Source organism: Nipponia nippon, unplaced genomic scaffold (genome assembly GCF_047370975.1).
Source record: "Nipponia nippon isolate SJK-2023a ecotype South Korea unplaced genomic scaffold, ASM4737097v1 scaffold_5, whole genome shotgun sequence".
In the NCBI taxonomy this organism is placed as follows: Eukaryota; Metazoa; Chordata; class Aves; order Pelecaniformes; family Threskiornithidae; genus Nipponia; species Nipponia nippon.
The window spans coordinates 28,365,113-28,379,018 of record NW_028262369.1 but is presented as its reverse complement, the minus strand read 5'-3'; the positions used below and the strand labels follow the sequence as shown (position 1 = coordinate 28,379,018).

The 13,906-nt window shown below is 42.9% G+C and overlaps 1 protein-coding gene across 1 annotated transcript in view; it reads left to right on the top strand.

Moving 5' to 3' along the window:
• The first annotated feature begins 308 nt into the window (after positions 1–308).
• ELAVL4 (ELAV like RNA binding protein 4) overlaps positions 309–13,906 on the top strand; it is an 84,657-nt gene continuing 71,059 nt past the window's right edge. The window contains exon 1 of the mRNA XM_087733069.1: positions 309–361. Within this exon, the coding sequence (XP_087589195.1) occupies positions 344–361 (18 nt within the window). The 5' untranslated portion in view covers positions 309–343. The remainder of the gene's footprint in view (positions 362–13,906) is intronic.

The window sequence follows — 13,906 nt, the reverse complement described above, 5'->3', positions numbered from 1 at the left end:
CGGCTTACTTTCGCGCACCCATCCACGGGGGTCACCCCTCCGTGGGGCTCACCAACCCACAGGGGTGCCCTCTCACCCACCCCAGCTGCCCCACGAATTCCCCAGCTGCTGCTGATTTCGCAACGCGCCCGTCTGCGATAAAAGGCCCTTCCCCTATCATCTTATTCCTTCCACCCGGGCGCTGCTACTACTAAGATGGCGGCGCCACCGCACGCCGCTCCGTAGTGCTGCGCTGCGCCCCGCCCCGCCCGGCTGCGCGGGAGACCCCGTGGGCGCCACCGCCACGTGCTGCCGTCGCGCGCTGCCCGGCCGCGCGCTTCTCGTGCTTCCTCCGCGGCAGAAGATGCGCGTCCAAGGCGCGGTGAGGAAACGCCCCCCTCTCTCCCCCCCCCCCCGCCCCCCTCCCCCGCTTCGGTCCGCAGAGCGCTACCTGGGGGGGCACGGGGGAGCGAGGTCCCCGCTGCACCGGCAGCTGCGGCGACGAGGGGGGAAACGTTTATCCGGGATCGCGGCGGGGAGGGGACGCCGGTGCCTTTTGTCCCCCCCCCCTTCCCTTCTGTATGGGCGCCCGGGGCGCGGAGGGAAGGGTGGCCGCGGGGCGGGGGAGCCCCCAGCTCGGCCCCCGCCCCGCTCACCCGTTCCGGAGGGGCGAACGCGCTCTGGGGGCGTCGAGTGGCGCCGTCCTCGGGGGCCGGGCGCGACGGCGGCGCGTCGTGGCTGCCGGGACCGAGGCCACGCTTCGGTCCGGCCCGGGTGGGTGGTGCTGCCCGGCTGGGCTCGGGGGCGGCCAGGCCGCCTGCCCCGCTCCGCCCCAGGTGCGTTTCTTCCGCTTCTAAATAAATGGCTTTTTTAAAAAGCGGTCATTTTGCATGGTGTTTCCTAAACTAGCATTTTTGGAAGGGAAGGATGTTCGCCGGAGTTTTTTTGTGCTCCCAGTCCCCACAGCGGTTTGCTCCGGGGTCGGTGGCCTCCCTTTGGCTGCTGTGGCTTTGCAAGGGCGTGCTCGGGGCTCCGCAGCCGCTGCCTGCAGGCAGCAGCGCGGGGTGCAGGCAGGAGCGCCGCGGGCAGCTGGCGGCCTGACGCTGCCTTTCCAGCTAACGACCCGTAATGACTGAGTAGGTTTAGAGGCTTGATTGCATCAAATGTGTAAGAACCAGAAAGAAAAGGTTAAAGTCACTGGTGTCATGACTGTGCAAATGGTTTCTCTTTATTTCAGTACGTATATACGTGGTGGCGAATTTAGGAATTTCAGGCTCGATCTACTTTACTGTGATTAGCACAATTAAGGTGTTTTTAATTAAAATTTTTACCCATGACAGTATAGTTTTAATTGCATGATACTTACTATGGAAGTTAGCACAGTTTTGTGCCGATAGCATTTTTTCCTGCAGTGGACTGATAAGAGTAAGTATTCTGAGCTATTAAAAGGGTAACTTTGATATATTTGAAACTTCTGTTTGCTTGATATTCCATATAACTGAAAAAATGATATTGCTAAAGTAAGAGCTGTCAATGAACATGTGTGTTAATAGATATATTTCTCTAAATATTTTCTTTGACTACTTTTTAAGTGTGATGGCACATGTTGAATAAGAGGTATAGACTCATATTGACTGTGGAGACTTAGAAGTAGGGCTGCCTACAGTGATAAACTAGCTTTTAAATTTCACCAAAGCAAAAGTGGGATAAATCATATTGCATTACTGTGGTGGGTTGACCCTAGCTGGATGCCAGGTGCCCACCAAAGCTGTACTATCACTCCCATTCCTGAGCTGGACAGGGGAGAGCGAATACAGCAGAAGGCTCATGGGTCAAGATAAGGACAGGGAGATCACTCACCAATTACTGTTACAGGCAAAAGAGACTTGACTTGGGGAAAGTTAATTTATTACCAATAAAATCACAGTAGGATAATGAGAAATTAAATCTTAAAACACCTCTCTTCTTCTCAGGCTTAACTTTACCCCTGATTTCTCTACCTCCCCATCCACAGGGGGACGGGGAATGGAAGTTGTGGTCAGTTTGTCACACACTCTTTCCCTGCTCTAGCATGGGGTCCTTCCCATGGGAGACAGTCCTCCATTAACTTCTCCAACATGAGCCCTTCCCATGGGCTGCGGTTCTTCACGAACTGCTCCAACGTGGGTCCCTTCCCCGGACTGCAGTCCTCCAGCGTGGGTCCCCTGTGGGGTCACAAGTCCTGCCAGCAAACCTGCTCCAGCCTGGGCTCCTCTCTCCACAGGTCCTGCCAGGAGCCTGCTCCAGTGTGGGCTTCCCATGGGGTCACAGCCTCCTTGGGCATTGACCTGCTCCAGTGTGGGGTCCTCCCCAGGCTGCAGGTGGATATCTGCTCCACCATTAACCTCCATGGGCTGCAGGGGGACAGCCTGCTTCGCCGTGGTCTTCACCAGGGGCTGCAGGGGAATCTCTGCTCTGGTGCCTGGAGCACCTCCTCCCCCTCCTTCTTCACTGACCTTGGTGTCTGCAGGGTTGTTCCTCTCATATTCTCGCTCCTCTCTGGCTGCAATTGCTACTGTGCAGCAAGTTTTTCCCCTTCTTAAATATGTTATCCCAGAGGTGCTACCAGTATTGCTGGTTAGCTCGGCCTTGGCCAGTGGTGGGTCTGTCTTGGAGCCAGCTGGCATTGACTCTATTGGACATAGGGGAGCATCTTACAGAAGCCACCCCTATAGGTATCCACCTCCACCCCACCCCCGCTACCAAAACCTTACTATGCAAACCCATGAAATACAATTACTTGTTCAATTTGTGTATCAGTTCTTAAGCAGGTCTCCCACTGCCTTCCTTGGAAGGTCATTGTACACAATGGCACCCTCAGCACCATTTAAGGCTTCTATTGTCTCTTTGTATTAGTACAAGGCCACATAATACTATTTAACAGATACATTGGAGGTTTACTTTTGTGCCAACACTTGGCCTTTTCTTGTAAAAAGGGCCAGAGAGAGCGGTTGAGAATTTTTTTTAATAAAATTAAAGCCGTTCCCATTTTTTTATTTAAAAGCTCTGGAAGAATATTGGAAACCTTAAACAGGAATGCTCTTCTAGTGGTTGAGAAGCAGAACCTGCAACATATTTAAAGCAAAATTGAAATTGATAGTCTAATTTTACTATCCACACTGAGTGACATACAAAATAGTAAGGAAGCCTAAATGATGAAAAGTAAATTAGATTTTTAAATTAGGTAATGTTTGAAGATGTTAGAGTATTATTACATTTATTTCGTTGTTAATATTCTGAGATGTTTTAGGAAAAAGTAAGGAAAGATAAATCATACCAAAATAATTTAAATGACATTTAAAAAAAAATCAATTACAATGTGGGGCTTATTGCTATGCAGAGGAAGAAGCCTTTGCACAGAAATAAGCCTTTTACTTTACTCCACCTATTTAACAGAGAAATCTAGAGTTAAAGTGCATGTCTAGCTTTGGCAGTAGAGAAGCCTGGGAATGGTCTGTGGAGAAGGAGGTTCCTGCACCATTCCAGTTCAGTATTGCTAGTGAGATACATGGCGCAGACATGTATGTTTTTGTCTAAATTTTAAAGGTGGGTTGAAACACAGTTAACTTTTTTAGCCATTTATAGGGAGGACTTGTTATATATTTGTCTCAGTACAGAGAAAGAAATGGCTCAAATTTAAAGTTTAAAATGAATGACTTTTAAGATGTGTGCTATGGCATTAGTTAAGGCAAGACTGCCTTACAGACTCAGGATACCCTGGTTTCACAAGGAAAAAAAGGTGACAGCTTATAGCCATAATAGTCTGAAAGCCACAGGCAGGACAGCAATCCGGTGGTGTCCCTGCAGCCTCTAACTTCAAAAATGGACATGGGAAAAACATTGCTGCAGGCAGTGAGCCCTTCCTGGGTAGCTTAAGGGTTAGGTTGGGCTAATGTGTAGTGATACACCAGAAGAGAATTTTTTTAAAAGCCTGTCAATTTCTATTAAATGTAAGAGCATATTTTAAAAAGTAGAAATCTAGTTCCACATAGCTGCAGAAATAACTTTCTGAAAGACAGTTCCTGCTAAGATTTTAAGCAGAAATAGTTGATGTGTGTCTCAATAAGGTGTTGGGTTTCATGCCCACTGTGTTGGGGAGAGGCAGTTGTTAACTGCAAATCACTTTGCTGTTTGCATTCCGGGATTGTGTGTGGGAATTCCTTTTTTACCTATTTTTATTTTGCCTAGGTATACCTGGGGTTATTACAGCTGGGAGTCAGCAACTTTTTATTAATTTTCTACAAATAGATGTGTAGCAAATAAGTTCTTAAATAACTCTAGATTGTGTCAGCATTTTTCTTTGCTTGTTTCTATCAGTATTAACTAACTGTTACTGTTCAAATCAGCCTGGTAACAGTTTTGAATAATGGCAAAAGTAAAGAGAATGGATGTATTTTCATGGAAGGGTAGTATATAAGAGGAAAGAAGTAAAACCTTAATATTGCCAGTTAGATTCCTATTATCTGTAACTGCTTTTTGGCCTTAAGGAAAGTTCATACCTAACAGTAAAATCTGTGTGAAATTGCATCATATTTTTATACTGGTCTAGCTGCCTGGATAAAAGAAAAACATGCGAAGTATAGCATTATTGATGTAGCAATGTATTGAGATCCATTTGTAGTAACTGTGGATTTGTTCAGGATGAATGGGGGGAGTGTATAATAATTATAATTCTGGCCCTGCAAGAATAATACTGTCCTAGGCACAAAAGAATGTCTCAAAAGTAATGGCAACATATGCCTGTCATACAAAGTTAAATCTCTGTGGTATTTTCTTCACTTTTGCTCAGTTTTTGAAGAATTTGGGTGGAAGAATCCTGCATTCAAACAACAAAGGAGTGCAAACAAGGTGTAGGATTAAAGAGCAAGCTGAAAAATCATGACTGAACTTGGTAATAGTGACAAAATAATTGTGATCACTTCCAATTAGCCTGTTTACTTCACAGTACCAATTCAGATTTTTCTAAGAAAGTATATACGCTGGTGCTTTTTTTAATTAGCTCTCCTTGATTTTTCTTACATATCTTAATTAAAAGTTTGGTTGTAGTTGTTAATTATGATGTACTTGTTTAGCCTTTTGTTTAGTCTTTGTTCTGTTTATGAATGCTGCCTTCGAACAGCATTGCTCTTACTCAAACATCTTGCATGATAGTTTTCCTTGGGGGTTACGGAAATGATAATCAGCCTTATGCTTGCTCTGTTTCCAGGTGCCAGTAAGAGAGGCTTTTTGGAAAAGATAGCTCAACAAACAGACATTTTGTGGTCTACTGTGACCTAGTCCAGTTTGTCAAAGACTGAATTTTAAAGCATTAAGTTGCTTATCACTAGCCTCAACTGCTGGTGAGATTTTCATGCTTCCCCTTCAGTGGGACTTCAGAGTTCTGGTTTCAGTGGGGTTTTTGGTGTGGAAAGAGGGTTATAGTGGAGGATCTAAATGTGTGTTGTACTTGAAGCCTTTTATATTTTGTCAGTCTGTTTTTCTCCCTACTGTTTGCAGCAAGTATAGCATAGAAGCCCAGAAAACTCTTAACCTCTTGCAAAAAGAAATAACATGTCAAATATTACAGTATATTACTGGATTCAAAAAGCAATTGACTTGTGAACCAGGCTTGGTGAACCATTTTATTCACAATGTCTTTTCATTACTTATTCAGATAATTGATGCAGTGTTTGAAGTCCCTGAAGTGCACAGAAGCATCTGCAATTTCATTGACATAGTAAACTATTTTTAAAAATAAAGTAACGTAATTCTGTATCCTCACAATAGAGAAAATATGCAGCCTTTGTTTCCGTAATGATTTAAAGTTAATGCATGGGAGATTGGGTTTGGGATTTCCATAAATTAAGGATTTTTCCCACCTTTCAACAGTTGGGTTTTAGTACTGAAAAACGAAGTGTAGTTTTTATGGGGTTTTATGTGACTTCAGCAAAAATTGGAGTTCTGGTGCTTCCCTGGATTATAAAGTAATAATAATAAATGGTATTATTTGTAGAACTGCTGATACTTCTCCAGTTTAAGAATACATTGAACAGATGCCTCCTATTGCCATCCACTTCAGTATGTTTACTGGTGCTTCATACAGCCTAGGTCTTATTCTTGTTTTCGTGTTTCTAAGTGCTCCTATAGCCTCTTCCTTCTGAATGCAGTCAGCTGCTCCCTGATTTGGTTTACATGCTCTTAGTGTCTCCCTCGGGTTCTCTCTATTCACCCGTCTTTCACAACAGTCTCTGCAAGCTTTGTTAATCAGCTCATCCATTTGCATTAGAAGTTGCTTTTTCTTTCCAGTGCAAGAAAAATTGTTTGCACCCCTCACTGCTTGCTGTCATTCCTTAGTTTGGAGCAAATCTGTCCCTGCCTCCTAGTTTATCAAATTTATCACTTGCTGTACTTTTAGATAAAGCTATGCTTTTCTGTGGGTTTTTTTGCATGTGTGTCCATCTATGTTATCTGGCCCCTTGCCTGCCTTTGTAAAAAAAGCTTACGTTTTCTTCTTGATTGATTTCTTCCACTTGGCTCCTTTCATTTTCTTCACCGACTAGTAGTTTTGTCACTTCTGGGATTTCATGCACTATTTCCGACACAGTTGACTTTATTTGAACCGTTGTCCTCCATACTTCCATGCAATGTATAGCTAAAGTCTTTGCATCTTGTTGTTGTTCAAGTTTGTCTGCCCTTGTTTTTTAGGTCTGTTTCAGTTAGGCACACTGGCTTGCTATAAAATAAATATCTTTGCGCTGATGCTTTCTTATGGGTAATACATAAACAGTGGATTTCCTGACTTTCCCAACGAGCATGTTCACTATATGTCCTTTTGTGTTTACTTTTCATAATTCCAAATTTCTTTTAGTAAGTGCTTTTATACCCCAATTCATGCATTTTGACATCACTGCCAATTTCTTTAGTTGCAGTAACCTGTGTGACACTACCTTTGAATAAGCTGTTGCTCATTGCTTATGCAGAACCCCAGATTCTCTAAGGTATATAAAAAAGGTTAGTGTTTAATAGAAATAGTTTTATTGGAGGAGCTTCTAGGTCAAAAGAAGGAGGTCTGGCACCCTTGGGGCAAAGAAAACTTGCCCATCTCCTGTTTGCATTGCCCACTAAAATTTCAAAACTTCATCTTCCTGGAAGGATTCTCCTACCAGGTACAGGATCCTAAAGCCCACCCTGTGCTGTAGACCTAGCTGTAGGTTACAGGATATTTACCTCACCTCCTCATGCGTGCCAATTTATGGGAGTAATAATACCCCAGCTAATCTACTTCAGTTTAAGGGATACGAGTTACCCAGTGGCTCGCTGCATGCAATTTCCTGTGGGTTTGCAGATGGGTGGCTACTATGCTGCTTAAGGGGATATGCAAACAAGGTTTGGCTGCTCCAGTTCAGGTTGTGCTGTAGAGCTGTATTAAGCACCCATGGCTTTGCTAGAGAGGTTATTACTGTTTCTAGATCCGAGATTAGCAAGTTTCATTTACAGAAGTTTTGATATAAAGCTGATGTGATACAAAGCTGGTCTGATAGTCTTGTTTGCAAGTCCCACTTGCCAACAGCTTTTAATCGGTGCTCCTCATTCAAGTAGCTGTGTTTTTCAAATAGCTTTTTTGTTTGTAGTTTTCTAAGAAAAGTCCTTACCTTATCCTGCTTGTCTGTTGGTCATGTATTCCCAGTTTAATAGCTTTCTAACCTGCTGGCAAGTCTTGAATGAATGACAGAAAGGTGGAAGTTTCAAAGATGCTGAACTACTGCAAGCTTTGCAAAATCAAACACCCAAGAGAAGCCTTAATTTGAGCTTATCCCTTAGATAGGAGTTGCACAGCAGCAAAACTGAATGCTAAAACCTGAGAGGCATTGTTTCCACAGGACAAGGTTCCTGCTAGCAGCTTTGATATGTGGGATGAGAGATGTATGATGAGAAGAGGTAAAGCACTTTGTATACACTTATTGACATCCTAGGTAGCATCTCATAATCCAGGCAATTTACTTACTGGTTGAATCGAGGTGGCCTGTTGTCTGTTGGTGTTTGCAATACTAGCCTTTCTGTTAATGTACTCATTGCTGAATGTAACTGCTTTAAGGAAAACATCACCTTTAATTATGTCTTGGCAGAGTCATTCAAATCCCTCTCCTTGTGAGTTTCTTCTTGCTCAGTGCTCCATGCTGTGGTTTGTATTTGGCTCACTGGAGCTCTTCTGAGGCTGTCACGTAAGCAGAGAGCTCATGGCAGAACCAGGACTGCTCTCTGCATCTGTACTTTGCCATGGTGGCAGCCGGATGAAATTAATAAATACAATAGATGAAAGTGGTCAAGGAACCAAAGATGGAAAGAGATTGGTGGAGAAGGAAAAAATGGCATTTCCTGAAGTTAGCAGCACATTGAGCAGATTAGTTTGGGTGGCTTGTTTTGCTTTTTTCAATTCTCAGAAGGGAGTGTGGTATTTGTTGACCAGAAAAGCAGATTCTGAAAGAATGGCATGCCCAGAAAGAGGAGTAAACCTGAACTTGCAGAAAGATGTCTTGGACATGACTGCATGTTTCACTCAGTGCTGGGGTGTATCCTTACTGTCTTGTAGTCCCTGTGACCTGCATAAATCTGCTGTGTAGGTTGCTCCTGCAGTAGTAGTCAGCTAAGGGATCTCAGAGTCCTGAGTAGGACCTATGTGTAGGTAGGAAGAACCTGCAGGAATGTCCACCAGGGAGTGTATGGCGACTTGTCTTAGCAGATGTGTGGTACAGAGGAAGGAGCAAGAAGATCAAAAGCAACAAATACTGTATATTTGCAATGCAATTCCGTGTCATGCTAGGCACTTTCCAGTTCATCAAGTAATCTACACTGGCTGTGAATAGTGTCAGGAGGCTTTATTCTTTCACATGATTTGTGAAGCCTCTCTTCTCAGTAAATCAGTGTCCTGTGATATCTTAACAGGACAGCCAAATTTCCCACTCCACCACTGGGACCTTAGGAGGAAGAGAAATTGCCACTCCATGTTTTCCACAGCTGGCAATGTGACTGGAGGGGTGAGAAACTTGCTTTCCAGCCCAGATATCTTCCTCTGGTAGCAGAAAGGAAAGCAACTGATGCCAGACTTCTCTCCTCTTGTCCTCTGCTGGTATGTGGGGGAAGATATTAAGGTCAGCCCCAGGCTCTGTGTGCTGTGACAGCGTAGGTTGTTCCCTTTACACAGATGGTCTAGCTAATGAGAGTACATTGCTGAACAGAGTTCTGAATCAGGGTTATTAACACCCAGAACTAACTACCCTTTATGGAACCACATAGTTAAAAGAAATCATCCTTAATACTAGCATGCTGCATGTAGTACAGACACATTTTGGATCTGTGTGCATGTCAGTGCATCTAACTGGTATTACCCTACAAATGTTTGATTGTCAAAAATCCCAACCCTATACTCAGAGGGATGTGTTACTGGAGATTACAGCTGGAGGTATGCAGCTATTGTCTGTTTTTTCTATTCACTTTCTCAAGGGTAAAGTGGTCTCCTTACAAAGTGAAAGGCTGGGTTTTTTTCCCCTCTATGCCCAGTGCTGAGCTTAAATGGAGCACCTGGGCCAGGGGTGGTGGTAGAGGCTGCATGTGAGACTGATCAGGGCACTCAGGACCCAGGAGCACACCTGGCAGTGGCGTGGCCCCAGGTCTTCCTCCTTGCTTGACTCCGTGAACCTCATGCTGCTCTCTGCAGATCATTCTACTGGAAACCTGTTTGAAATTTTGCCAGGTTATGTTGCTTATCTAGTGTTGAACAATGCATTTGAGATCCTCTTGTGGTATGGGACTGTCACTGGCTGATGTGCTTTTTTCTCCTTTCTGTTAACCTGTCAGCTCTGATGCTCAGCAGTCGTGCTTTAACAGAATGGTTATGCTGAGCTTGTGGACAGGATAGGAAAGTGCTGATGACCAAATTGGGTACACCAGAGCATCTGGCCTGTCCCTCTTAATCTGAACCTTACAAGCAGTCTCTTGTGTAGAAAATGAAGTTTTTGGCTGCTTTCTTAAATAGTGGAAGAAAGTAAAGCCTTCATTAAGCTTGATTGCAGTGTTTTTAAAATTATTTCTGTCAGGGTCTTATGGAAGCATTTGGAGCAAGGTGTTACTGTGTACACTTACACGTTGTTTTTTTCCCAACATTCATTTTTAGTATCTGGTCTTATTTTGGTTTGCATAGCTGATGTGACTGCATGTGAGATGTTTTTTTTTTTCCTTCATTCATTACTTAAAAGCTTATGAAATGTGCAATAGTGTCTAGTTTCGACAGATTTTTTTTCTATAAATTACTGTTATGATCTTATGATACAGAAGGAAAGGTTGGCTCTGCTTTCCACACGGAACAGCAAGTGATGAGATTCTGGGAGTTCATTACCTGAGGAAATTTCGCATCTGTCAGCAACATGTGCAGAGCTGCAGTCATTATCATGGAAGTTCTCATATTCTGTGGTGTTGTGGGCACAGGCCATGTATGTGGACGCTCTTGATGATGAAGGCTGAAGTCTTCAACTTAAGTCCTGACTGATGCCAGTGGAAAGAACAAAAGAATGTTTCCTGTGTGTAAAGTAATCTGGGTTGCTGAGAAGTGTTGTGTGCTAGTAGGAATTTCCTAAGCATTGAAGTCTTCATGCCCTCGCATATGGCAGCTGAGAAGTGACGAAGGCAGGAATAATAAAGCCATGTCATCATCCACCAGCCTGGCATAGTCTCCAAACTGGCTGAAGAGGGGGGCTTCCTGAACAGATGATATCACCTAAATAATTGGCCTCCTTCTCAGTGTTGATCATCTTCCAGTTACCAGTGAGGTCAGTGGGAGTAATCAGTTAATAGTTTCATTGAACCTTAACTTTAAATAGTGCCATTAACCTAAAAGGTCATGAGCTGAAATTTTCACTACCAAACCGCATCATTTTGTCGTGTGCACCTATACTGCCTGATATTTTGACAGAAAGGAAAAGATCATCCAGACAATAGAAACTGAAGGAAATAATCTGGGGAAAGAGACAGTACAGACATGCTGTAGGGATTTTGCCAATTGTTGCCAGCAGTTGCAATTTTCTTTGTAAAATATTCCACAGCATCACTGTTCTCTGGTTTTCCTTTACCCACAAAAGTAAGACCTCTACCACAGCAGAATAAAATCTAATCTTATTTGACACCATTTAAAAAAGTAAATATGTTCTTTGCTCACCAGGTGTATGTTGGTTATCCATGCTTTTTTGAAACATTTAAGTGATTTTTTTTTTTCTTGATACATGTTCCTGTAGGCATTGGGGCTATGGAAAATGTTAAAAATAGAGGCCTGTTTCATTTATTAGGTGAGTTTAAAGTTCCTTCATTGTTCGATGTCAGAAGAACAATTAAGTTTTATCTGAGCAGAGCAGGATGTCCCTAGATGCAGGTTACAACGCATCCAGTGATACTATTAAAAGAAAGATCGTTTGTTGTTGCATTGGGGAATCCTTATAAAACATCAGGAAAACTGCCTGGAAGAATATAAATGTGTTCAAGCAATGGAGTGAAATACTCTTAAACTGCAGGGTGATGGCCTGTAGCTGGATAGGTTTTCAGAGTAGCTGTTTTGATGTGATTGTTGCTTTTCCCAACAGTCATAAATTGGATGTACTTTTTTTTTTCTTGAGGCTTCTGCTGTTTGGAGTTCTGATCCAGAATCAAAGCTTTTGTTATTAAAGAGAGCATCTAGCTTAGAGTTCATGAAATAAACCTTGGTGGGTTTTTTCTTTAGATAAGATGCATATGTGGCTTATGTGCTTCCAGTGATGTTAGGCGTTTCCCATGTACAGACCAATGTAGTCTTGCAAGATTTGCTTTATGTAGCGGTTACAGGTGCATTTAGTGTTGGCATTGTGTCTCGGTCTGTGATCTGGTTCCCCGGACTGTCTGAAGCTTGCCTTCCTTGAATACTCATACTTAAGAACAGCTATGCTGAGTTATACTGAAGATTGCACTGTGGTGGTAGGAGCCCCCTGGGTGGCTGAAGTTCAGGTAAACTTGCATCTAGGTGAGCATCAACTGGAGACCATCTGCCTTGGTCACCTGGTCAACCCATGGTGGAATTGGTCTGACCAAAGATGGACTTTCTACCTGAGCTAGGCTCCCTTGGTGGTCACTGGAGATCTGCTTAATGCCTAGACAGTGAAGTCAAAAGTGTGATTTATCTTGCTCTGAAAGAGATTTCTAGAGCAGGACAGATGAATTGTGCCTTGGAAGTGACCATTTCCTATAACTGCCTGTACAAGGCAGTTACAAGACTAGCTCCCCTGCAGATGTGTAACCTTAGGTGAGGTGAATTCATCCATGCTACCCCAGGACTGGTAGAGCTCATCCTATAATGTACAGTTTTTGTCCACAGACTGGAAAAAACAAAAGCAGCCTGGCTACTACTTTGCCTCTTGTTTATCTGTCTATGAGTTAAAAGTGAGTCTGAAGTAGTGAAGAAAACGTCGCTGTGGCTGTGGAAGAGGCAGTTCAGAGCAGAAGTAAACTCACTCTTGGGTGCTAACCTGCCAGCTTCTCCAGCTCAGCTGTACAGATCCCTTGAAACCCAAGCGCCGAATATGTATTGCTTAGTAATTGTAACCAAAGTCATTTATTAGGAATTTTAGCCTTCAAATGATTTTTTTTATAGCTACTAAGATATTTTGAATGGGTTTCTTTTTAGAAAAAGTGCTAAAAATACCCATTGATCTTCATCTGCCCTACTTTTAAAGGAAACTAAAAATCATCTGCTAGGATATGTCTGACATTTTGCAAAGAGGCATTTAAAGAAAACCATAAGTGCACATGGAAATCTGAGAATTGGGAAGGAGAACCTTAGGGCTTCCTGACCAGAGTTGTCCGGATCCCAAGAGACTAGCTCTGTGAACAAGCAGGTAGAGAGCAAGAAGAGGAGCCACAGATGATTTTTTTTAGTTGCTTTTGTTTAGCCCCTTCCTCCTTGTGTGTCAGTATGGAGGGTTCAGAGTTAGCATTGGTCCTTAAATATTCCATCTGCTCTGTTTTTTCTGCCATTTACACTCTCTGTATTTTACTTTCTTTGGTCTCCTTATTGTTATAAAATTGTCATTTCTGTAATCCAAATGATACACTAGAGAGTTGTGTGAGTCATGTTTGTGAGGGAGCTGTTTATCCCTGAGTTTTGGGGTACCCTTATTTCTTAAGGAGTAGAATAAAATAGATGTGCACAGGAAGCTTCCCACAAGTCCTGAGACTTCCAAATACAAGTGTAAGCTTTGAAGCATGAGCATTGAGCATTGATTTATTTAGTTAAGCCATTTTAAACTTTCTTTTCTCCTTTTAAGCACCCTGAGTTTGGGGATAGGTTGCATGATAGGGTTTACCCAAATGTGATTGTGAGATTTTTTATGTATGAAATTGTAAAACTTATTTACATTCTGCCTACTGTTACTAAAATACTCTGTGTAAGTGCCAGCTGTTCTAACGAGAAGTAATTGGGACAATTAATAGCTCTTGACACTTCTCATTGTCTTTATTCTCTTTTGTGTCTTCCCTGGTTCTGCATCCTTCCTGTGTAATTGCAAGTTGCAGGAGACATAACCCTTCTACATGCTGCTTGTCGGTCTCCTTTGATTTCTGCTGTACCTCTTTTCTCATCCAGCCACCTCACACTCTTCCCCAGATCTTTTTCTGGTTGCTGTCTCAAAGCTTGGAAACATCAGCACATTAATCCCCCTTTCAGGTTTTTATCTTTGTTCGTTATTGATATTATTTGGCCTGAGTGCAAGGTGTATAGCACACTGTATTACAGATAGGCTTAAAGCAAATCCATCAACTTTTCTAAATTTAGGCAATGCTGGTTGAAAGACCCTGTTCACATTTTTTTATGAGGGTTTTTGTGCTCATACATAGG